Below are 26,609 nucleotides of genomic sequence, written 5' to 3'. Positions count from 1 at the left end.
AGTGGTATCAGAGGAAGCCAAAAAACGCAGTGGCTTAAATAAGATCCAGAATCTTATAATATCCACAGGTTGCATCTCATAATATGCTCAGGTTGCAGTAGAAAATCACTCACCATACCTAGAATCAGGAAGATCTTAAATTGAATGAAACAAACAAAAAAATAAATGCTAACAGGAGATGACAGAGATGTTAGAATTATCTGACAATAATTTTAAAGCAGCCATCATAAAGATGTCTCAACAAACAAGGAACATGCTTGTTGAAACAGATGAAAAAATAACCTTAGCAAAAAGTTTCAGCAAAAGAAAGATAAAAAGAAGAACCAACTAGAAATTTTAGGAATAAAAATACAATAACTGAAATTCCAAGCTCTCTTCACACTGGAAGAAAAAATAGTGGATGGACTCAGTAGCAGAATGGAAGGTAGAGGGGAAAAAAATCAACCTGTAAGATATGTGAAACAGGAACTGATAGGACTAAGATGAGAAATAGAAAGATCCACAGTTATGGTTGGATGCTCCATACCTAACTGCCCGCAGAACATATACCAAGATGGAGCACATCCTGGGCCATAAAATAAACTTCAACAAATACAAAAGTATGGAAGCTATAGAGTTTATTCTCCAACCAAAATGGAGTTAAACTAGAAATCAAGAACAGATAGCTGGGAAAATCTACAAATTCTTGTAAACTAAATAGCACACTTATAATCTGTGTGTCAAAGAGGAAGTCTCAAAGGAAATACAAAAACACATTGAACCGAATGACAATGAAAACTCATCAGTATGTGGAACACAGCTAAAGCAGTATCATGACAGGGAAATTTATAGCATTAAGTACACATAGTGGAAAAGAAGTCTCAATAATTTTAATTCCTATCAAGAATCCAAAGCAAAATAAACCACAGAAAAGAAAAGTAAACTCAATGCAAATAGAAGGGAGAAAATAATAAAGATAAGAGGAAAGATCAATGAAGTTGAAAACAAAAATAAATGAAGCAAAGAGCTGGGGTTTTTTAAACATCAGTAAAATTAACCTCTAGCAAGACTGACAGAGAGAATGTATAGGTTGCCAGTGTCAGTAACAAAACTGAAAATATCATTATAGATCCTACAGACATTAAAGGAACAGTGAGGGAATACTGTGAACCCCGCTACTCATACAAATATGACAATTTATATTAAATAGATCAATTTCTCAAAAAACACAAACTTCCACAAGCCATCCAGTATGAAATAGTTAATCTGAATAGCTCTATAAACTATAAAGAAAATTGAATTAATAATTTTAAAACTCTTCAGGGCCAGGCACAATGACTTACACTTGTATCTCAGCACTTTGGGAAGCCAATAACTTGAGACTAGCCTCAGGAACTTAGACCTCGTCTATACAAAAAAAATTAAAAACTGGGCATAATGGAATGCACCTATACTCCAGAGGCTGGTGCAGAAGGATCACCTGAACTCAGGAGTTTGAAGCTGGGGTGAACTGTGACCTTGCTACTACCCTCCAGCCTGGGCAACAGAGTGAGACTCCAACTCAAAAAAACAAAAACAAAAACTACATTTCACTGAAAAATTCTACCACAATTTTAAAGAAGGAAATGCATATCAATTCTAGGATGTCTTTTCCAGAAAATAGATGGAACACTTTTTGATTTATTTTATGAAACTGGTAATACCCTGATATTACCAAAGGCTATACAAAAAAAGAAGAAGTACAGACTGATAGCGTATAAAAGAAAAATCCTCAACAAAAAATCAGCAGATAGAATTTCAACAATATATGGAATCATATACACATCTGTGTATAAAATATATACATCATAGCTACATGGGATTTATTGCAGGGATGTGAGACTTACTCAATTCGTGTACTTTACTATTTTAGTAGAGTAAAGAAGAAAAAACACATAATTTTAGCAGTCAATGCAGAAAAAGCATTTAATAAAACTCAACACCCATACATGTTTTAAAACTCTCAGAAAAGTAGGAGTTGAGGAGGACTTCCTCAACTTGTTAAAGAGTATGCACAAAAAATAACCTCACAGCTAACGTTATACTTAAGGACAAAAGGCTAAATGTTTTGTTCCTTGTATCAGGAACAAGGCAGGGATATCTGTTCTCACCATTATTCAACATATTGATGGAAGTTGTAACCAGTGCAATAAAGCAAGAAAAGGAAATAAAAGGCATACAACTCAGGAAGCAGTAAGCTTTTCCTATTTGTGGGTGACATAATTGTCTCAGTAGAAAATCTCAAGGAATTTACAAGGAAAGAACAAAACTAGAATTAGTGAGTTTATCAAGATTGCGGATGTAAGATAAATATATAAAATCAATTGTATTTCCATATGCTTGCAGTGAAAACATGAACACCAAAACTTAAAGTACAGTACTGTTTATATCGCACAAAAATAATATGAGGTGTTTAGGTGTAAATCTAAAGTGTACAGGACATAAATGCAAAAAACTACAAAACACTGGTGAGAGAAGTAAAAGAAGATGTAAGTCCATGGAGACATACCATGTTTATTTTGGAATACTCAACTTTGTGAAGTCACAACTTTTGATAAAAGGTTATCAAAAAATTAATTAAAAGGTTTAACATATTTCCTATAAAATTAAATTTTAGTAAGATTTTTTTGTAGATAATAGACAATATTATAAAATATCTGTGGAAAGATGAAAGAACTAGAGTAGCTAAACCAACTTAGCAAAAGAAGAATAAAATGGAATGAATCACTCTGTTGAGTTCAGGTTTTATATAGCTAGTCATCAGGACTGTGAGATACTGATGAAGGGATAGACATATATTATTGAGATAGAAGAAGACAAAAATATACAAATATGCACAACTAATTTTTAGCAAAGGTGCAAAAGCAGTGCAATGGAGGAGGATAGCCTTTTCAACAGAATATTGCTCTAGCAACTCGTAGGCTACATAGCCTCACACCTTATATAAAAATTAATTCAAAGTTGGTTATTGTAAATATAATTAAATGTAAAATGTTAAACTGTCTTTTGGGGGAAAAATAGAAGTTTTTCAGGATCTTGGTCAAGGCATACTTGTCACCTAAAGAATGATTCATAAAAGGAAAAATTGATAAATTAGCCTTCAAAAACTTTTGTCCTGTGAAGAACCTATTAAGTAGAAGAAAAGATAAAATCTACAAACTGGGAGCAAGCATTTGCCAACTAAATAACCAACAAAGGACTAATATCTAGAAAGTCAAAACTCAATAGTAAAAAAACAAACAATTCAATGAGAAATGGGCAAATTACGTGAGCAGACGACTTATTGAAGAGGATATACTAAAGGTAAATAAGCACTCAAAAAGTTCTTCAGTATCACCAGCCATTAGGGAAGTGAAAATTAAAACCTCAGTGAGCCAGGTGTGGTGGTGGCACATGCCTGTAATCCCAACTACAAGGGAGGCTGAGGCAGGAGGAGCACTCGAACCTGTTTGAGACTAGTGTGGACATCATAGTGAGACTTTGCTTCTACAAAAACAAAACCTCAATGAGATACCACTGCACACCGATCATAATGGTTGCACAACTATCAGAATAAAAAAACAGTGACAACACCATATGCTAATAAGGGTGTAGAGAAACTATTTATACTTTTCTAGAGGAAATTTAAAATGATACAGTCACTCTGGAAAACGGTGTGACAGTTTCTTTAAACACTAAACATGCAACTACCATATGACCTGGCAGTTGCACATCTGGACAGAGAAATGAAGACTTATGTTCTTAGAAAAACCTATGCACAAGTGTTTGTAGTAGTTTTGTTCATAACAACCAAAAACTGGAAACAGACCAGAGTACATTGGATTGAAAGACACTTAAATGGCTGAACTATTAAAGTTTGGTACATTTATACCGTGGAATACTACTTACTCAATAGTAAAAAGAGACAGACTATTGATACATATGGCAACCTGGATAAATCTCCAGAGAACTAATAAAGTCAGTCCCAAAATACGTGTGATTCCATCGTATGACTTTCTAGAAATGACAAAATTTTTGTAACAAAAATTGACTTGACTTTCAGTGAAGTCACCATTGGGAGAAACTAGGTAAAGGTTACACAGGATTTCTCAGTATTATTTCTTATGCCTGCATGTGACCTACAATTACCTCAAAATAAAAAGTTTAATAAAAAAGAAACCATATACAAACAACTTAATATTTTCTTTAACAACATGATGGTAATTTAAATTGTAAAAACTCGGAAGAAGTATCATAAAATACTAATATGAGAATATGGAATGTGGTTATAAAGCTTAAATTTTAGTTTTGTGAATTCATGAAGAATACAGACTTTTTGGTGAGAGGGTCAGGGTCTCACTCTGTCACCCAGGCTGGAGTGCACTGGCATGAGCACAACAATCATGGCTCATGGCAAACTCAGACAGTTCTTCCATTTCAGCCTCCCGAGTAGCTGGGACTACAGGCACAAGCCACTATGCCTACCTAATTTTTTTTTTTTTTGGTAGAGATAAGGTCTCACTATGTTGCTTAGGCTGGTCTCAACTCCTGGTTCAAGCAGTCCTTCTGCCTCAGCCCCCCTTAGTGCTGGGATTACAGGCAAGAGTCACCATACCTGGTTTCTTTTTCAGATTATTAAGTTATTAAATTTTTGCTGAGTATACCTCTTTCACAAAAGGTTTTTATGTACATTTCTGCACACAGCAAATTTTTATACATCCAGTTCCCTCCATATGTGTTTTGCATGTGCCTAACCATTAATAGTTAATATTGTGATTTTTATTTTATATCAATGTTATAACATTTCTGAGAAATAGCTGAAGATGAAACTATATTAGCATTCTTTTTCTTGTTTTTTTGAAGACAAGTAGGCTGGCTATATGGAATAAGAAGGTGCTGGTTGAAAAAGAAACTAATCAAATTGTATTTATTCATGATGTCTGTGCATGTCAGATTTTAAGTAAAAGGCATTTTTATGGCAATACAATTTTATTCATTTTTTTCCTACATCACCTATGTTAAATTATTTTGGTAGGGTCACAATAAAGTTTATGGAGTTGCTGTTTTAATCAATATTACTGTTTTTAAAAGTACACCCATCTAGTACTAGAAATTGTCACTGTTTTGGGTTTTTTTAGTCCCCTGTTTTTTAAGCAAATTCCAGAAATATTTTGCCTACAAATATTTCAATGTAGAAATTGTAATATAGCCACAATACCTTTATTGTACCTAACAAATTTAGCAGTAATTCCTCAGTAATATGTACTATCAAGTGTTAATGCCATCTTTTTTATTTTACTCAACAATTAATGTTGGAATATAAGTATCTAGTTTCTTTCTTTGGGGTCAGAGAAGACTAATGAAAGGTGTTCTTCCTTCTTGGAAAAGCAGGAAGGAGGAAAACTAAACCATCACACACTCAGCATCTGCCTTGTGATAAGCACTTACCACCAATTCCTATGGCAGGAGAGCCAAGGCCAAATTATGCATCTAAAAAAATTATAATATGCTATCTCAGGGATTTAAGCAAGTTAGCCTGCCAGAATTAGATCCAAATAGGAATCATGATGAAATACAAGGGATAAATGTTAGGCTGTGTGGTCCATCGATTCTCGATAAGGTTGCTCTTGGACTTGGAGAAAACAGCAGTTATGATAATTATAGGGAAATTTGTGATAAATGCTATTATACCTTGTCTGCTTTCCAAGGACTTGATCTGCCTAATTATGCCATTGCGTTTTCCCTTAGGAAGATAAGCAAAGCTCCATGGAAGAGGCAGTTTAGCACAGTGGGCAAAACTGGCCATGGGATTAGACAAGGAGTCCATATTCAGCTTTTTCTCTGCATTAGCAGAACTCTTTTTTTCTTTGAGAACTGATCATGTGGTGGTTAAAGAGTAAGACAAACATTGTAATGATTTGTCCTTTTTTTGGTATAATCTATTGAAAATTATCCACTTCTTAGCTGATCCTTGGCTTTCATATGTAGAGAAGTTTATTTTTTCTTTTTTTAGATTAGAAAACATAGTTTATTTAGAAAGGAGAGGGAGAAGGAGAGGGTATTCACCTCCCCAAGATAGGGGAGGGGGCCAAAGCCAGGAAACAAGGAAACAGCCGTAGCTCAAAGAGCACATGGCCACACCAAGGTCTAGTAAGGCAATGGCCTCTTTTTCATTTATTTATTTATTTTGAGTTGGAGTCTCACTCTGTCACCCAGGTTGGAGTGCAATGGCACGCTCATGGCCACCACAGCCTCGGCTTGCTGGGCTTAGGTAATGCTTCTATTTGTGTCTTCCAAGTAGCAGTAACTACAGGCATGTGCTGCCATGCCCAGCTAACTTTTTTATTTGTTGCAGAGATGAGGTCTCTCCAAGTTGCCCAAACTGGTCTCTAACCCCAGGGCTCACACGTCACACAGGCCCCTCCCCCACCCCCCACACAACTTACAGTCTACATAAATACAGAACATGGTGTAGTAGGGAGAATAATAATTCTACTGAGTGCTGATTGTGTGCCAGGCATGATAAAAGCATTATCTCTTTTAATTCAATACATATCTCTGCAAGAGATCTTATCCATTCGTTCAATAAATATTTCTTGAACTTGTAAGAGGAATAAAAGACGTTTATCCAGCTAGTATGGTGCTGCTGTGGATATGGGTTTGCAAATCTCTCTTCTAGAGCCTGGTTTCACTTCTTTTGAATATATACCCAGAAGAAGAATTGCTGGATCATAAAGTTAAATTCTATTTTAGCTTTTTTTAGAAACTGCCATACTTTATTACATAGCATCTACACCATTTTACATGTCTGCCAATAGAGCACAGGGATTCCATTTTTCCACATCTTTGCCAGCATCTGTTGTTTTTGTTTTATTTTATTTTTCAGGTGTGAAGTAATATTTCATTGAGATTTTGATATGTAATCATCCTAATGAGTATGAGGTGGTATTACATTGTGGTTTTGATATTTATTTCTCTAATGATTAGTGAAGTTGAGCATCTTTTCATGTGCTTTTTGGCCATTTATATATCTTCTTTGAATAAATATCTATTCAAGAAAAAAAAAAAAGATACTTACCCAGCTAGTAAGTAGAATAACTGCTTGCATGGGGAGCTCTCTTAAAAGACTTTAAATTATGTAAAAATAATTATGTTAAAAGTTGACTAATATGAATGCCAGTATTCTGATTAATGGGTTCTGTTGATTCTTTTTAGAAATTTGAGACTGTGTGATAACTCATGGAGGTTACATCTAAATTGCATGTTGATGTTGTTTAGAACTGTACCTGTTTCCTTTTAATGTTGTATTGGAGTCTGTTTATGTATTTCAACCAAGATCCAATTTCTAATACAAGTGGAAACCATGAAGTTTAGCTTTTATATTTCCCTATAAGAGATTGGATAATTTGTAGCATAAGGTAGCACCACCATTGTTCTAACATTTGCTATGCTGTTTCTTGAAATAGGTTTACTATAAATCTGTAGATTTACTATTTACTATTAATCAGCTTACTGATTTCGTCCAATAAGGATCTGTTGAGGGGGAGATCTGTTGAGGTGTTAGAGATAAATGCACAAGATAGTTCTCCATAACAAATAATCATCTGGTCCAAAATGTCAAATAATATGGATGTTAAGATACATTGAATTAGAATAATAAAATACAGTTAAATTCAAGGAAGTCAAGCACCAACAACTCACAGAATATATGTATTCTCTTTATTCGGTTAGTAAGAGGAGGGATGGTGTGTGGTTTTAGTATTAAAAATGCTTTGTTTGGGGGGGAGTGGGGTAAGTGGCTAGGGTTCAGAAATGACTTATTGGATACAGGGTTCACTATCTAGGGAATGGGCCACCCAAGACTCAACCCCCACTACACGGTATGTCCATGTAACGAATACGCACATGCACCCGCTGAATCTGAAATAAAAATGCTTCATTTCAGTGATGGCCTAAGGGGAAAGAGTAAAGACTGGAAAATACTGTTATGGAATGACACCAATTCTGTTTTATGGGCTGCCTCTGACCTGTGACTCCTACAATAAGTATCCTCAACTACTTCAATATCAACACCCATCCTGACCTCCTCCTTTCCAGTTCAGTCACCCAGCAGCATCATTACTGAGCAGTGCTATTTATATTTTCCTTTAGTTATGATCTCCTGATGTGCCAGTGTTTTGCTCTCATCTGAATTTATTCTGCCTGTCTTAAACTAGGATCTTAAATTTTAAATGGCACCTAAGATAGTTCTTTCAAGTTAATTTCTAAAGAGCATAAAAACAGGCCATGTGCAGTAGCTCACATCTGTAATTCCAGTACTTTGGGATGCTGAGGTGGGCGGATTGCTTGAGCCCAGGAGTTCAAGATCAGCCTGGGCAGCATAATGAAACCTCATGTCTACAAAAAATAATTTTTAAAAAATTTGTCAGATGTGGTGGCACATGCCTGTAGTCCTAACTACTCTGGATGCTAGGTAGAAGGATCGCTTGAACCCAGAAGGTCAAGGCTGCCATGAGCCGTGATCATTGTAATTATGCCACAGCATTCCAGCCTGGGCAACAAAGGGAGACCCCAACTCAGAAGATAAATAAATAAATAAATAATACCCTAGTATACCTTAATTAGATATTACTTACAAAAGTAAGACTTTCTCAAAAAGGATCATATGTACAGAGAAACAGAAAGTATCATATATTACATGAATAACATAGTATATACACATAAGCATTTAATATATACACACAAACAAAACTTTCTTGATATGAAATTTCTCTGTATTAGCAAACTACTCTTGTTCTCGAGTATTAGGTTTAAACGTATTTCAAATTATAAGGTATAATTTCCAAGTTAAAGGTTACAATAAGGGGCTCCATTGCACCTATGAAATGTATTTGAATTCATTTTATACAACTTGGGATAGCTTCAAACATGCTGTTATCATTTATCCTTTTTGTTTATCACTCACAAATGTGACAGGAGATGTACTCCCCAGAGTTCATCTCCTAAATGTCAATAAAATCAAAAGCCAGTTTTTTAAAGTTCAGTATTGATATTAGATCAAAAAGCCAATTTAAACTAAAATATGATATAGTAAGTCCCCTACATAAAAACAAATTCCATTCTGAGAGCATGTTCCTAAGTCCAACAAAGTTAGCCTAGGACCCCAACTAACACAATTTGCTATATGGTACTGTACTATAATAGGTTTATAATACTTTTCTCCCAAGCAATACATAAAAAACAAACAAAAATAAAACATTTTAAATCTTACACTACCTTGAAAAATACAGTGAACTAACTTACGTGATTGGACATGTGAATCCACATTTACTTATTTGAAAGTTTGCAACTTGAATGTTCATATGTATGAAACTTACTGTTTTCTCTTAGGAACAGGAGACTAGAACTCATTATTTATATTTTCAGTTCTTGTTACTGGTTTTTTTTAATATCATATTTGGGTGCCATACATGTTTAATTTTAATAATGCAGATGGAGATTCACAGGGCACCTTGCCAAAGTTTTTTCACATACATTATCCCAGTTTTCCACAGAGAACTTAAACCCAGGTACCATCTGTTTCCCTTTATTTTGTTTTATTATTATTATTTTGAGCTGAAGGTCTCACTCTGTCACTGAGGCTGGAGTGCAGTGGTGTGATCACAGCGATCATGACTCAACTCACAACTGAGCTCCTGGGCTCAGGCGATCCTTCCACCTCAGCATCCTGAGCAGCTGGAGCTACAGGCGTGCACTACCATGCCTGGCTAAATTTTGGTTTTGGGGGGTTTTTTTGGTGTTTTTTTGGTAGAGATGAGATTTTGCCATGTTGCCCAGGCTAGCATTCCTCTATATTATGCTGCACAGTAGAAAATGGCTGCAGTGAAGATTATTCTATCCTTTGAGGAGCTTTTTTTTTTTTTTTTAGTGACAGAATGCTGCATTGAGAGGAGCTTTCATTAAATTGACCCCTTCTGCAAGAGTTCCACAGGCAGATACATTTAGGAGGAGTTAGAGTGTCTTGCTTTTAGAGAACCAGAATTCACAGTATTATATTAATTTCTGAGAGCCCACTATTAAAACAAATTGGCCAACTTTTATTTAACCCAGATTTTCCAAGTGTAACTTAGCCAAAACTAGAATTGGCAGCGTGATGAATAATATCTGCTAACATGTAGGTTGTGGTGGGAGCATGGAGACTACTTTTTTCCTAAGCTCAGAATGTCTTATAAGATTCCTTTTTTCAAATTGGTTGTCTTTTTGAGCAGTGCTTCTCAAACATTAATGTGAATACAAATCACCTAAGAACTCTGTTAAAATCCAGATTCTGATTCAGTAGGCCTGTGTTGTGGCCTGTGAGCCTGCGTGTCTAAACCCCTAAACTAACATCTGTGTTGCTGATCCTGGGCTCACAGTCCGAGAAGCTAGAGAGGCTGTGCAGAAGTCCATTCGGCCTCTTAACTTAACAGGCGAACCTGGCAGAGTGCCGTTTCCTCCCGTCTCCTCATCTTGCCTTCATCCTTGCCTTCTCTGTTGATTCTTCATTCCCAGCATGTAATCAGCTTTCAGCCATCTTAAAAATAAAATCCTGTCATTACATTTATCCTGGGTATGTTTCCTTCCAGCTTCTATTAAGAGCTGTCTCCATTTCCTTGTTCTTTTTCACACCTCAGTTCACAATGTGACTTCCTCCACCATGGCCAAGGTCATTCTGGACTTCCTAAAAACCACACCTAGCAAATCTTTTTTGTCTTATCTTGTTTTGTTTTACTTTGAGAAGATGAATGTTTGTTTTTATTATAAAGTAATTTTTATGTGCCCAACCCTGCGTTGTACCTCACATCTTTAAAATAAATTTTTTTAAAGTAATTTTATGAAAGAAAGCTTGGAAAATAGAAAACAAGGAAAACAGTAACAAAGAAAAACATTAGATATAATAAGTAAAGGCTAGAAAAGAATACCTCAGATTGTTAACAGCAATTATGACTGTATAGGCACTCAAAAAGCCTTTTTTTTCCCTGCTGCTTTTCTATTCTTACCTTAAACAGTCCTTTGGGGATATTTGATACTTTACTGCTCTTTTATAAGTTTCTTCCTTAGCTCCATAACACCATTTTCTCCTCTTTTTTTGTATATCACTGACCTTTGCCAGAGTCTTTTACCAGCTCTTTGAGATGTCACCTAAATTTATGGCTTCAGAGGTACCCTTTTGGGCTGTACGTTCAGCTCCATACTGACAGCTGCCGCCTAGACAATTCTACATGAGTGATCCTCAGACCCTTCCAGTTTAACACATCCATATAGAACGGATAACTCTTCTCTAGTCTGCTAATCTTCTATAACATATATCCTGTAGTGTTTTCTTTCTCTTGCCCCTTCACATTGATTTGTTCACTTAATGTGTTGCTTTTAAAAACCTGTTACTATTTCTGTCTGTTAAAATAGTTCTCCAAATTGGCCTCTACCATAATTGTTATCTCCTAATTAGACTTATGTCTTTGTATTTTTTATTCTTTACACTATGGCCTATGGGATCTTTCTAACAGTAAAAGGTAAATTTCACTCTCCAGTTATATTAAAACCATGCAGTGATTCTCCACAGCTTCAGCATCAAACTCTTTAGGTTGGCAGACAAGACCCTTTGATTACTAGGCCCGCCCCCATGTACTCTCCATATTAAACTAAGAGTTGATCAGCTTCCCAGTGCTCTCTCCCCTCCACAAAAATGTGTTCTCTGCGCTTGGAATGCCCCTCTTTCCCACCTGATCCTTCAGGGATATGGTCAAGTCTGATACCACCTTTGGAATGCCTTCCATGACACTGTCTCCCCTCCACCACTAGTCACCACACAGAGACACACATAAAGTCTAAATTGATAGGCTCAGACTGGGCGCAGTGGCTCATGCCTATAATCCCAGCAGTTGGGAGGCCGAGGCGAGTGGATTACTGAGCCCGCAGGTTCAAGACTAGCCAGGGAAACTTGACGAGACCTTGTCTCTACAAAAAATAAAAAATTAGCCAGGTGTGGTAGCATGCACGCACCAGTAGTTCCAGCTACTTGAAATGCTAAGGCAGAAGAATCGCCTGAGCCCAGCAGGTCGAGACTGCAGTGACTGGGAGCATGCCACTACCCTCCAGCCTGGGCGACAGAGTGAGACTCCAACTCAAAAAAAAATTGATAGGCTCTTTTCTCTGTGTTCATTTCTTTGTCATCCTGGGAATGAATTTTTTTTTTTTTTTTGAGTTGACGTCTCACTCTGTCACCCTGACTGGAGTGCAGTGGCCGCTCCCGGCCACCGCAGCCTTGACCTGCTGGGCTCCGGCGATCCTTCCGCCTCAGCCTTCCAAGTAGCTGGAATTACAGGCATGCGCTACCACACCCGGCTGATTTTTTGATTTATTGTAGAGATGAGGTCTCACTGCCCAGGCGGGTCTCGAACCCGCGGGCTCAGGCAATCCACTCACCTCAGCCGCCCAAAGGCACAGGATTACAGGCTGAGCCACCGAACCCGGCTGGAATGAATTCACTGTAGCACTTTATCATTGCACTTGCTGGTCATGTCAGCCCACAGTGAGGACAGGGTTCCTTGAAGACACAGACTCTTTTCATTTCTGCATTCCCACATGGTAGACCACAAAAGTTGGGATGCTTAAGTATTTATTTGCTATAATTTTGCTCCTCATTCTACAGAACATACAAGGAGGAGGTGATACCAATCCTACTGAAAGTATTCCAGGCTATTGAGAAAGATGGAACTTTCTCCAAATTATTTCATGAAGCTAACATCACAGATACCCAAACCAGGTAAAGTTCCAACAAAGAAAGAGAGCTATTGGCCAATATCCCTCAAGAACATAGATGCAAAGATACATAACAAGGTTCTAGCAAATCAAATCCAACAACACATCTCAAAAATCATCCATCATGAGCAGGTAGGCTTCAGCCTCAGGATAAGGGCTGGTTCAACATCTGCAAGACCATAAATGTAATTAAATAATCAACAGGTGTAAAAACAAGAACCACATGATTATATAATTAAATGCATAAAAAGCTTTTGATAAAATCCAGCATCCCTTCCTGATAAAAACCCTTCAACACCTGGGCATAGAGGGAGCATACTTCAAAATAATAAAAGCCATCTATGATAAACCCACTGATAACATATTGCTAAGCTGACAGAAATTGGAAGCATTTCCCTTGAAAATCAGAGCAAGACAAGGCTGCCCACGCTCACCCCTCCTGCCCACTTTCACCCCTCCTGCTCAACATAGTGTTGGAAGTCCCAGCTAGAGCAATCAGACAAGAGAAGGAAATCAAGGGTATCCAAATAGGAAAAGAAGCCAAGTTATCCCTCTTGCCTGACTTTAGAAATCCAAGAGAATCTGTCAAAAACCTCCTTGCACTGATAAAAGACTTTGACAAAGTCTTGGGGTACAAAATCAACATGGAAAAGACAGTCGCATTCTTGTACACCAACAACAAACAGGCAGAGAACCAAATAAAAAAGCACAATCCCATTCACAATAGCCACACACAAAAAATGAAATACCTTGACATCATCCTAACCAAAGAAGTCAAAGACCTTTGCAACAAAAACTACAAAACAGTGCTCAGAGAAGTCAAAGGTAACACAAATGGAAAAATACTCCATGCTCATGGATCGGAAGAATCAACATTGCTAAGATGTCTATTCTACCAAAGGCAATCTACACAGTCAATGCTATAACCATTAAGTTGCCAACATCATTCTTCTCATACCTGGAAACAACAATGCAGAAATTCATATGGAAACATACACAACCATGAATAGCCAAAACAATCCTTAGCAAAAGAAACAAAGCGGGAGGTATCACACTTTCAGACTTTAAACTTTATTACAAGGCTACAATAATCAAAACAACCGATATTGGTGCAAGAACAGACTTATAGATCAAAGCAACAGAATAGAGATTTCAGAAGGAAAACCTCAATTTCTCAACCAACTCATTTTTGACAAAGCTTCCAACAACAACCACGAGGGAGAGGAGAAATACTTTAGTAAATGGTGACGGGAAAATTGTCTGACCACATGGAGAAGAATGATACAGGACCCCTACCTATCACCATATACAAAAATCAACTCTCAATGAGTCAAAGCCCTAAATGCAAAGCCCCAAACTTGAAGAATCTTAGAAAATGCAATAGACAGCCTTATGGAAATTGGAATAGGCAATCAATTTCTTATCAAGGCTCCAAAAGTCCATGCCATAAGCAATGAGATAGACAAGTGCGACTTTGTCAAACTGAAAATCTTCTGCAAAACAAATCATCAAGAAAGTGGGAAGACAGCCCACAGAATGGGAAAAAAATATCTGGCAACTGCTTATCTGCCAAAGGTCTAACATCCAGGATCTACAGATAACTTAAACATGCTGAAAGAGAAAAAAAAAAAAAAAAAAAACAGCCCCGTTAAAAAGTGGGCAAAAGATGTGAACAGACACTTATCAAAAAAACACGTGAGCTTCCAACAGACACATGAAAAAATGCTCAGCCTCACTAATCATCAGAGAGTCTTAATGAAAGTGATAGAGGATGAATAATGATTAAACTTGCCATTTACCAAACAGTTACTACTTTGTCACACATTCTTCCCAGTTTTTTAGCTATTTCATGGGGTCTTTTTTCCCTGTGTTCAACAATTTTAGCTATAAATTAAAGTTGGAAATTCATGTGAAATCAGAAAAACATATAAACATCAAAAAAAATTGTCACAAGATTTGTAAAGGTTTTGGGATGGGTACTTTCCCTAGCCTGCCATAATCTTTGTTAAACATGATGCAGATATTGTCATTAAAAATAACCTTCAACTATCTGAAAAATCAGGGCTGGAAATTACTGGCGTAGCTACTAAAGTAATGTAGATACAGATGATAGCTGAGAATACAGCCAGCTAATCCTAAAACAGATTGCAGTAACCTGCCAAGCTACCTAAACTGCAGGACAAATGAATTTCTATGTCTTGGGAGAACACATGACTTAAGTTATTAACTAGGAAGAACACCAATTTCAAGGCCCCTTGCTAATACTTGTGTTTCGTCTCAGTACTTAGAAACCTGTAGACCTAATTTGCTTTGAGAACATCTTACTTGTCTTGGGCTTTGTTGACCAAGTATTTTTATATGGCTGGAATGTTGTATAAACTGAAGGCTTTGTTGTCCCTTTAAGCCTATTCTCAGTGTCAAACCCATGAATGCTGAAGCATACCACATGACTTCACTGATTATCTGACCTGGGCTTCCCTAGCAGCCTTCTGGTATTTCCTGAGGACAGCTTAGTTTAATAAATATTTACCACTCTCCTCCACATATTGGAAGATTTGCTGACTAGCATCAACTTCTCTGCCTCTAATTTGGCCATCACTCTAGGGAACTTCGTAGATGATCCAAACTCTAACTTTCAAAGTTAAATCCATTTTCTCTACTTCTAAACCAGAGTAGCTAAACGTTATTTAAGAAAATCATGCTAATATGTACCTTTCATACACTTACACGCTCACATTTATCTATTGTGTATATTCATATATAGATACCCGGTTAATCTAGATCACCAGCTACAATTTTCCTGCACATATATGATATAAGCCTTTGAATTCTAAAAGAAATTTTTTGTTTCCTCCATGAAATATGATTTTTGTTTAAATTTATGTCAATTTGTGGTATATCCTTTTATCTCATTCACTGAAACCAAAAATGAAGTCATCCTTAAATGTCTTACCATTTTACCCTGTCATTTACCAAGTCCTGTTATCTTCAAAATGGATATTAGTTTCAACTTTGCTCTCTTTCTTGTTACTACTCTGAATTGGTGAGGCCTTCGTTTCTTACTTGGGTTATTGTTCTAGGCCCCTCACTGGTATCTCTGTTGCCAGACATGCCCCCATATGATTCATCTTCCAAACTCTGCTCTGATTTTGTCCCTCACCTGCTTCCTTGGTCCCTTTTGGGCAACCTCTCTCAACTTCATCTCACATTCTGGAAGGATGGCAGATCTTAAGCTGCATTCTGTTGGAAGCCTGTCTCCAGCTTCTAATAGAATGGAGCTTAAGATCTGCCATCCTTCCAGAATGCTCTCCTCCCCACCCCCAGTTTTCCTAATAAATGAGTGGGGTCTAGCCTGACCTCCAGGCCTTCACTTCTCTCTTTCTCAGAAGTGGTCATGCCACCTTAGCCCTCTAAGCAACTACAGGTTTTTCTGCCCTAGACCCATTTTGAATTTTTATGTATCCTATATATACTTCAACATTCTTGAGGTTTAAAATATATTTACCAGAGCGTCCTCAGTGTCTGGTATAAATCAAGTACTCAGTAAATCCTTAATGAATGGAAATACTAAATTACTAAGGAGTTAAGCGTATCTTTGTCAGAAAGTAGAAACTGGAAATTCTTACATACTGTATTCCCCAAACCTTTCTAAACTGATAGTTCCAGTTTTTTCCTCCCTCCTTTGTTTCTCTGCTAACATAGATTGCGATTTGTTGAAATTACCTTTCTTATTAAATATTCACTGATTATGTTAATTTTTGTAAAAGATAGGAAAGAGACACAGGACATAAATAGTCACAAATTTCATAGACTTCCAAAGATAATCCTAGAAATCCAAAGTAATTTTTAGCTAGGTTTTTGGAAGATGTGGGAAGAATGTGCTTTTTATATTCAATTTAACTGTAGTATAAACAAAACATGAAAATTCCTTTGACTTGCATTAAAGATAAGTGATCCTATTAAAGTAATGCTAAACATGGTGAGAGGAATATTAGATTCTAATCCTTCTGCTATAATTGCGTATGGTCTTAGGTGAGTCATTTCTCCTTTTGCAGTTCAGTCAGATCTGTAAATAGGTTTAGCAGTGGTCTTCTCTTTTCCCCCATGAAACACAAGGAAATTGTATGAGAGAAGTAAAAGCAGGACAGAACTTTGGGATTGAGGATGCTGTGGGAAATGAGGGGGAAAGAGGAAGAGATGCTCCCACCACTGGGCTATTCCTACTTTCTCTCTCATCTCAAAAGGCAATCCCTGCAGAACTGCCTTGAAGTATAATTTATAAGCCACTGTTTTGGCTGATGTATGAGTCCTCTTCCACTGACACTAAATCAAATAGAATCAGAGTGCCTTAAAGTCACAGAATTTGGAGAGGTTTCTTATTTAAACTCCCTAATGTCAAATTCTAGTCTACTGTTCTTTTCACAAGACTTTATGATCTTTGCATAATGCCTAAGCCTTGTCTGAGTATATTTTATTCTTTAGGACTCACTGTATACATTATGTGTTGCTAATTCACCTTTTTAATGTTTAGTTTTATTTAATTGAGGTATCTGAATTGACTGAATAGCCTGGTCCCTATTTCACTCCTTTACTCCGCGGTGTTTTCAGGGCACAGTCACACTTAGCACGTGTACCCCTTTCTCCTCCTGTTGTTCCCCATATGTCATTGCACCGAAACGTTCATGACAACAGCTGCCACACTGAGTACTTACTCTGTGTCAAGCACTGTCTTATCAGTGCTTTACATTTATCCTCCCAACAACTCTATGGAGGAAGCACCGTTATGATCCTCATTTTACAGAGAGTGTTAAGCTCTGGTTCCAACGAAACATAGCTTATGGGGGGTGGCCCTGGGGTTTAGAGTGCTTAGCCATTTTGCTAGTTTTATGGCTAGGACTTCACCCCACAATCAGAATTTCTCAAAAGCAAATAAAAGATAATTAACATTAATTTTCTTATTTTTATACATGTTTTAAATTTATTTTAAGAAACAGTGAAAACCTATATAAATCACTTGGTGTAGTGACTGTGCCATGGTAAGTATACTTAGTCAATATTATTAGCTTAGGCAAACAGGCACATGCAATGTAGACAGCATTGATTTGTAGCTGAGAAGAAAATTAAACATATTTCTCAATTCTAAGAGCAAACTAAAAAGTAACTTATTTTGTAAGATATCTTGCTCTGTAGCAGCTGTTCAACATATTTAAATGAAACTGTCTAAGATACTGTGATTTGTTATTTTGAAGTCTTACCTAACAGAAGCCATAATTTTTATCTTGCCACCAGGTGGCAGCATGTTACATAAGGTAGTAACTTAAATGTTACTCTGGAATAACACTTATTTTCAGTATTTTACCTTAAGAGCTGCTCAACCATAATAAAAGTAAGATAGTATTCTGTGTCCGCCTTTGCCTCAGTCCTCTCGGTCAGTTGTGAAGACCTGTTAGCACATTATTAGTGGTGTGGTGAGCCCTACCTCAGCTGCATTCATCTGCCTTCTATCAGTTACTGTTCAAAGTTTCTTTCTTCTTCATCTTTAACAGATTTGAGCACTTATGCTTAGATTCTCCCAACTAGGAACTGCTTCCTCCTCTTCCTTGTAACTAGAGGAGTTCTGAATATGTGGTAATAACTTTATAAATTCATATTTGGTAATAACTTAAATAGGTGTCAACAGTATGTAAGATACACATGAGCATGTGTATTTGCTGAATGTTTGAATTTCAACTCATTTATAGTCTTTTGTGCTTATGTTTATGTTTATTTCAATTCATGCTATAGAAGTCCTTGAAATTTTGTCTTAAGTTTACGTATTATCAGTGCTATTCAAATTAACTGCTGCCAAGGGTTGAACGATTGGTAGTCTGAGGCAGAAGGCAAGAGAATGAATGGCTGATGAAGAAAATGAAGGTAAAGGCAATTAATCAAAGTGTGGCAGAGGGAAAGAGCCAGTTATAAAATGAAGAGAGTGGCAGCCTTCTGATACTAAAACAGAGCACTCACCACACAGGAAAGCAGGACGACCAAATTCAGTTAACCATAAAGAAATTAGTTTTACACTTCATAATGGTGGATCTAGCTAGACATTGTTTTGCTGTGCAATGAAATCATTGAAACAAATGGAATCATTTTACTTCACTTTCTCAGGAGACATTTTTTTCTGTTCTAAAACTTACTAATTCTGCGTAGTCCTTGCCTCCTAGTGAAGTCTTAAAGAACTTTGCCCCCAAAGAGATGGTGTGCATAAGTGAAAAGAAACCAATGTTTCATGTAAGCCCAGTGTGCCCTGTATTTCCTTGCAAAGGGCAGCTGAATTTAGTAAAGGTTTAAGTAACTGCTCTTAATTTAGGCATTGTGCTAAAGATTCAAAAACAGTATGCTTATTATCTGTAGATAAGGTATTGTTAAGAGAATAGCTTAGTCATTCAAAGTAAACTAGATCTGTGAAGTATATTAGTATTGCCTTGGTATATTTGTGGTTTTTATACATTATATATATGTATATATCCAATAAGTATTCAGTGGTCTAAAGATAGATTAGAAACATCTGTGCCTTGAAAAATGTGTATGTAAGTATTGATACTTAATGAATAGAGTGAAATGATCAATTTTTCAAAAAAAGTCTCAGCCAGTTTATTATTATATAGATGCATATTTCTCATCTTTCTTGAAATGTTTTGCTGCTTGGGTGAATTTATCTATGATACCCAAGGGCTTTTTTATTTTTTATTTTTTGAGTTGAGGTCTTACTCTGTCACCCAGATTGGAGTGCAGTGGTATGATCAGGGCTCAACACAGCCTCGACCTCCTGTGCTCAAGCAATCCTTCCACCTCAGCCTCCTGAGTAGCTGGGACTACAGGTGCGTGTCACCATGCCCAGCTAATATTTACATTTTTTTGTAGATGATCTTACTATGTTGCCCAGGCTGGTCTTGAACTCCAGGGCTCAAGTGGTCCTCCTGCCTTGGCCTCCCAACGTGCTGGGGTTACAATGCTGGGTTGGTGAGCCACTGCACCCAACCCTCAGGGCTCTTATCTTAGGGGTTTTATTTGACCTCGAATAAGCTTTGGTAGTATTTGGTTAATGTTATATTTGGGTACGCAACAGTTTTAGTCCATAACCACACACTTGCAAAATAGGTATATTAACATCTACTCTAGTCATATTGGATTTCAGACTCTAAGGATTCATTAAAATTACTCATTAATCACTTAGTAATATATGAAATATTGTCATTATGTCATATATAAAACTGCATTTATATAATAGCCTCTATAATATACTCAGAGAGTAGAAAATATTTTAATGTCTTTCAGGTTAGTCAGAGAGTTGAGTGACCAAGTAAATGTAGCATTGTTCAAATACTCCTTCATTGAGATGATGGAAATTATAATGAAAAAATACAGTCATTTGTTATATTTCAGCTGTAATGATATTAATTACATGTTTTCCAGATATAAAATACTGTACATCTTCAGTGCATCTCGTACAACTAAACTTAAAGGTACTTAATGAAGTATTAAGTACTATTTAGGTAATAAAATTAGCAGTGACTTTTGTGAAATTTTATATGGCATAGCTTTCTTAAGCCAGTTTTTAAAGGGATTCATTAACAGATTGGCAAAACAATTTGTTTACATAAATTGGCACGTTTAATAATGACTTTTAATAAAAGTGCTTGTTTATATGAAGTTATAACTCATTTATGGGATCTTGTCATTCTAACATTGTAGTGAAGTGTGCACACATGGATGCCCCTGTAAGGAATTTCAGCCTAGTGAGTTTTTGTATCTGTTGACTTCAATATCTAGTTAGCCTGGTTTCTAAAGTCGACTCAGTAATTGGCTTGTTATTGGAAATAAAGTTTTTCCTCGTTTATAGAGATAACTTCAATTTTGAAGAATGTGAATCAGTTCATAGTTGGCTTAAAGCCAATTTCTCCTTCCCTTTAACTCTGGCACACACATGAAAAGCACACTCACGTCTTAAGTGCCTTGTGAATCTGCAGTGATTAATTCTTCTCATTATTTTGCTGCAAATTCTCATGACCCTCTGTGATGATTCGATCAGCCACTTAGAGTTTATGCATATTCATATCTCTGTGCTCCTGCCGCAAACGTTCAGATCTCCTTCACTGACTGGTGTGTGCTTGGTGCAGTAATTGAGCTGCAGTAGATTGATTACTCTGGGGAGCTGTAAGGCCTTTAAAGGTGAAAACATATCAGTCCTGTTAATTAGGAAACAAAAGCTCTGGTGGCAAGTTCAGCAGTCAAATGTTTCCAGTGTAGAAAAGACGAAAGATATGATTTGTTCCTCTCCATAAACCCTGCTTACTTTTTAAAATTTGAATTAGGTCTGTATCAGTGGTAGTGGAGAATAGCTTTCTTTTATGAATTTTCATAGAATGCTAATTGAAGAGGACCTTATTTATAGTATCGATTATTACTATTATCTGTGATCTGTCAAATCTGATAGTTTAGAACCTATTCAGAGTTTGTATATGCTTTCTGTAGCATTGGTAATAGTTATATCAAGTATCTAAATATTTTACATGGGTATAGAATGCTTGTGGATAAGTTTTGGTGTTTGTAGGCTTAATTTGGTCGATAGTAGTCTAACACCAGTTATTTCTGTTTTTGTTTTATTTGTCAGTTCAGCAGTATACTATATAGAAAAGGGGTAAAACTTCAACATGGCAAAAAAGTTGAGCTGCCTTTTATCTCTGTATCATCCTTTGGTTTTTTTATTTCTTAAACTATATATTAAGTGATATATTATCATGGCAAAAAGGCTCCGGGGTGACAGTGTTCGCTAAAAGTAGAATAGTTTTAGCATAGAGAATTATGGAGTTAATGTAGTTGAAACGTGTTTTTATCACGTGTACTGTTCTCACATGATATTCTCTTTTCCTCCCATAGTCATGATTTTTTCTTTTGAAATTCAATGCCATAAAATTCATCCTTTTAGAGTATAAAATTCAGTGGGATTTAGTTTATTCACTAAGTTGTACAACCATCACTATTATCTAATTCCCCCCAAAAAGAAACCTCATACTTATTAGCAGTCATTCCCCATTTTCTCCTCCCCTTAGCCTCTGGCAAATAGTAATCTACTTTCTGTCTCTATGGATTTGGCTATTCTGGACATTTTATATAAATGGAGTTGTACTGTGTGTCTGCCTTCTTTCACTTAGCATAACGTTTTCAAGATTCACCCACATTACGGCATGAGTTAGTACTTCATTCTTTTTTATGACTGAATAATATTCCAGTAATTGTTATCTAGGGTTCTGGTTTCCATTCATCAATTGATAACCACTTGTATTGTTTACTTTTTTGGCTGTTGTAAATAGTGCTGCTAGTGATATTCGCACACATTCTTGCTTTGTTCTTGATTTTTGGAGGAAAGTTTTCCGTGTTCATCACTGAGTGTGATGTTGGGTACTGTGGTTTCTGTTAGATGCCATTCTTAGACAGTGTTGAGGAAGTTCCTTTTTATTCCTAGTTTGTTGAGTGTTTTTATCCTGAAATGTTGTTGGATTTTGTCGAATGATTCTTCTGTGTTTAATGATGATCATATGGGTTTTGCTCTTTACATCGATGGATTTTCTTATGCTGGACATTCTGATATTCTGTAGAGGTTTTATATAATGTCCTTTAACTGTTGTTTTAAATAATATTAACCAGTTTTCAACTTTATATTTCAGGCATTTATTAATACAGCAAAGGAAATTTATGAAAAAATTCAAGAAGGAGTCTTTGACATTAATAACGAGGTATATACATATAAATATTATTGGCTAATATTAATTTAGAATTGACTTTTAATTACTATTTTGAATTAATGGTTTTATAATTTTTAAAATTCCTAAAATGGATTCATGATAACGTTAACACACTAGTTTACAATCACCCAACTGAAAAATTGGTATATTTGTATAGTAGTTAAATGTTTATGTTCTAGTAGAACATCACTTTATTGAGATTTAAGTAAGTGGCCCTATCCATTTATTGCAAGCAATGCAAAATAATATAAATCCTCGAAAGAGAAAAGAAAATCTACTTTTATCCTCATATCCATATGGTGTCATCTGCTTTGGGGAATAATGTTCTAGTATATAAATGCATGTACTAATGCAAGATGCTGTCTGTTGTCTGGTATTAAAGAAGGAAATATTCAATTTGGATATTGCTCCCAGTATAGCATAATGTGTTTTCTGAAGACTAAATTAATATATATTATTGGCAGTTGGCACTGAGAGTTTTTGTAAAGTTATTTTGAGCCCATTTTGGTCAACATGATTAAAATAAAATGTAAAATTTTAAAACATCTAATTGAGAGTGTTTGCCAAAGGCCATCATTTTTTTTTATTTTTTGAATTGGGGTCTCACTCTGTCGCCTAGACTGGCGTGCAGTCCACCGCAGCCTCGACATGCTGGGCTCCGGTGATCCTTCCGCCTCAGCCTTCCTAGTAGCCAGAATTACAGGCATGTGCTACCACGCCCGGCTGATTTTTTTTACTTATTGTAGAGGTGAAGTCTCGCCAAATTGCCCACGTGGGTCTCGAACCTGCGGGCTCAGGCAATCCACTCCCCTCGGCCTCCCAAAGTGCGGGATTCCAGGCTGAGCCACCGAGCCCGACAAAGGCCATCATTCGACCTTTACATTTATCCTTATTTACTTCAAAATATTTATGTGGAAATAGTGTGTTATTTACTTTTACATAAATATTTTTGCCATTCTGTATTAAGACTTCCGGCTTCCGAGAGACAAACCCTGATTTCTCCCCAAGTTGCAGTTAGAAAAGCATTGTGTTAGGAACTATCATGTGTGTATTTCTTGGCCTATGCGTAAATGAGGCTCTCTGTTCACCTCAGTAGTCTCTACTAAAACAAACAGCAGTTTGCCTAAGGTTTCTGAAAAGTGCTAGATTTTCTCATTCTTTTAATATATAGTAATCTGGTTTCTAAATTCTGTCTTCTAGGTTTATATGGCAGTACTTTTTGAGTTAATTTAAAGGTACCACCATTCAGAGACTAATGCCATATAAATTGAACAGTAATTGGACCTCTGTCTGAAAGGGCATGTTCATTGTTTCTGTCTCATTTCATATAGTAGCTGACTGCTTTACTGTGCCTTTTGCAGCTCTGATTGTAATATGCTGTCAGGAGCCAACAGGCCGTGCTATTTATTTGGCCCAGTGCCAGGTTTGACTCCTTGATTCCTCAAGAAGTTGCTACCAGCCCAGAGGGGGCAAAACCAATGAGCCATAGGGCATGCTTTTTATTAAAGAGGAGTCAAAAGAGCGAAAAGAAACCACATCAGCTGCTGTCAATACTGAGCTAGTGCCAGAAACCCCTAGGCTACTACTGTTGCAGAACAACTGCCAAGCACTATAAATCTGAGATTTACTGTGACGTAAAGTTTCCTTAAGAGCTTAATTTCTGAAGCTACTGTATTACTTTTCTCAGAGTGTTGTGTTTTTAGGTAAAATCCACTTGAGGGAGTGAGGGCTAAGGCATAAGTGTGAGTTTGATGAATGAAAGGACCACGCTGTGTGTGGGTTTTTGGCAAGCTGCCATGTCTTTGGGGCTCATAGAAATTATTGATGACACAGAACACTCATAGGCCCTTAGCCTGTGCAGCTGATTCGACATGGGCCAGAAGTTCTGTCTAGGGAAAAGATTTTACATTGTGTTAGAGCAGCAAGGGCTTTGGATATTTTTATCCTTTAAAGATTCTTGCAATAATTATTTTAAACAATTTCTGTATTACGAGAGTTCCCTGAAAAGCAGCATTATCCAATTTCTGTTCACCCAGCACTTGTCATGATAAGGAATTATTTTCAGAAACATTTCCACAGTGCTGGTTTTCAGAGGAAAGTCCCTAAGAGAGACTGTTTTCATTGCTGCTAAAATCGACTTAATATACTTTTCTCAGTTGTTTGGTAAACTTGAATCGTTAAATAAATTTTTAGAAATCGAATTAAATTATACTGTCTGGTTGGGTCCAGTTTTAATTATTATTCTGTTCTTTTTTTTATTTCAGGCAAACGGCATTAAAATTGGCCCTCAGCATGCTGCTACTAATGCAACACATGCAGGCAATCAGGGAGGACAGCAGGCCGGGGGAGGCTGCTGTTGAGTCTGTTTCACTGTCTCGCTGCCCAGCGGGGCCGCTCACTTATTCTTTCACCCTTTCTCCTCCTGCTCGGCTGAGACATGAAACTATTTGAAATGGCTTTATGTCACAGAAGACTTTAATCCTTCAAATTCTTGTATAACTTTGAATAAATGGTTAATGTTCACTTAAAAGACAGATTTTGGAGATTGTATTCATATCTATTTGCATTTGATTTCTAGGTCAATTGATGTGATTATTTTTGTTAAATGTTGTCTCGTGCCCTTAACTACAAACTGAATTGTATTAAACACTACAGAGTCATCTTGAGTATTTTAAATCGGTTTGTGTAGTTAGGTTTCCGAGCACCTGTGGTTACCTAATGTTTAATATTATAGAACTGTCCTCAAAAAGTTTGTCAATTTTCAAGGCTATAAGGAAAACCAGAAGGACTCTTTTAATTCTGTATTTATCATTTACTTTCTGTATATATAGTTTAATAACCTGCTTGGGTGTAATTTGCCAAGCTTGAATTCTTTAATGCATTTGCATAAATTCTATACTGTTTAGAGCTTAAAGCTACAGAAGCATTGTTAGGAATTGCTTGGACACTGAATTTTAAACTTTTTGACATTGTTAACAAGCATGTTCATCTTTTCTTGTCACTAGTCCAAGAAAAATATGCTTAGTGTATATTACTAAAGACTTTGTATGTGTTAACCTGTTTTAATGCCAAAAGTTTGCTATTTGTCCACAATTTCCTTAAGACCTCTTCAGAAAAGGATTTGTTTGCCTTAATGAATACTGTTGGGGAAAAACATGGTATAATGAGTGAAAAGGATGGAAGCAAGAAATTCCTCCATCTTAGTGACTCCAGGAAGAATGAGTATCCACATTTAGATGGTACGTTATGAGGACTTTAATCTTTCCTTAAACACAATAATGTTTTCTTTTTCATTTATTCACATGATTTCTAAGTATATTTTTCATGCAGGACAGTTTTTCAACCTTGATGTACAGTGACTGTGTAAAATTTTTCTTTCAGTGGCAACCTCTATAATCTTTAAAATAGGGTAAGCATCTTGTCTGTTTGGAAGGGGTTATAACAATAAATCTATCAGATGGAAAATCCTGTTAAAAAGTAGAAAAGCTTTAGTAATTTACTCAGTGTGGTGGTTTTATCCTTTTTTTCTTTTTCTCCCTTGGTCTATAATGAAATTGTTATAGCAGTGCAAAATAAAATCCTATGTATAAAAGTGTTCTTTTTTTTTATTATGACCACCTTTTTTTTAATGTATTTTTTAGTCCACTGATAGCTTTTACATGTAATTAATAAAGCATGTTTTTTAAAAGGGTCAGAATGTTTAACACTTACCCTTTTTAAAAATTTTGCTAAAACGTGATAAAAACTATATTGAAGTTATTTTTGTTGTTGTTGATGTAAGCATTTTCTACTCCTCAAATAGCACAAAAGCTCTTATGCCTGTATAAGAAGGCATAAATATAAATTCTACCTTTGAAACCAACTACTTTCAATTCACTCACTGACTTCAACATTCTACAGGTCTTTCCTGAAGATTCAGCAATACTCTGTCAAAGCTTTGACGTTACTCTCATGGGAATCACCAAATGCTATCATAGTTTTGTTTTAACTACCTTTTCAAGAGTAGAGGGAAAGATGAGAGAA

General features: G+C 36.3%; 1 protein-coding gene across 3 annotated transcripts in view; it reads left to right on the top strand.

Moving 5' to 3' along the window:
* RAB2A (RAB2A, member RAS oncogene family) overlaps positions 1–26,181 on the top strand; it is a 94,964-nt gene extending 68,783 nt beyond the window's left edge. For 2 of the 3 annotated variants that reach the window (XM_008052873.2, XM_008052874.1), the window contains 2 exons: positions 22,509–22,577; positions 24,851–26,180. In XM_008052873.2, the coding sequence (XP_008051064.1) occupies positions 22,509–22,577; positions 24,851–24,946 (165 nt within the window). In that variant the 3' untranslated portion in view covers positions 24,947–26,180. Of the gene's footprint in view, positions 1–22,508; positions 22,578–24,850 lie in introns of all 3 variants that reach the window. The other variant, XM_021709897.1, reaches the window with a different exon arrangement.
* Positions 26,182–26,609: the final 428 nt, after the last annotated feature.

The sequence above is a fragment of the Carlito syrichta genome, unplaced genomic scaffold, assembly GCF_000164805.1.
Source record: "Carlito syrichta isolate Samal-C Ts95f unplaced genomic scaffold, Tarsius_syrichta-2.0.1 Scaffold287615, whole genome shotgun sequence".
In the NCBI taxonomy this organism is placed as follows: Eukaryota; Metazoa; Chordata; class Mammalia; order Primates; family Tarsiidae; genus Carlito; species Carlito syrichta.
Note: the sequence above shows the minus strand (reverse complement) of the source record. Positions and strands in the feature narration are given on the sequence as shown.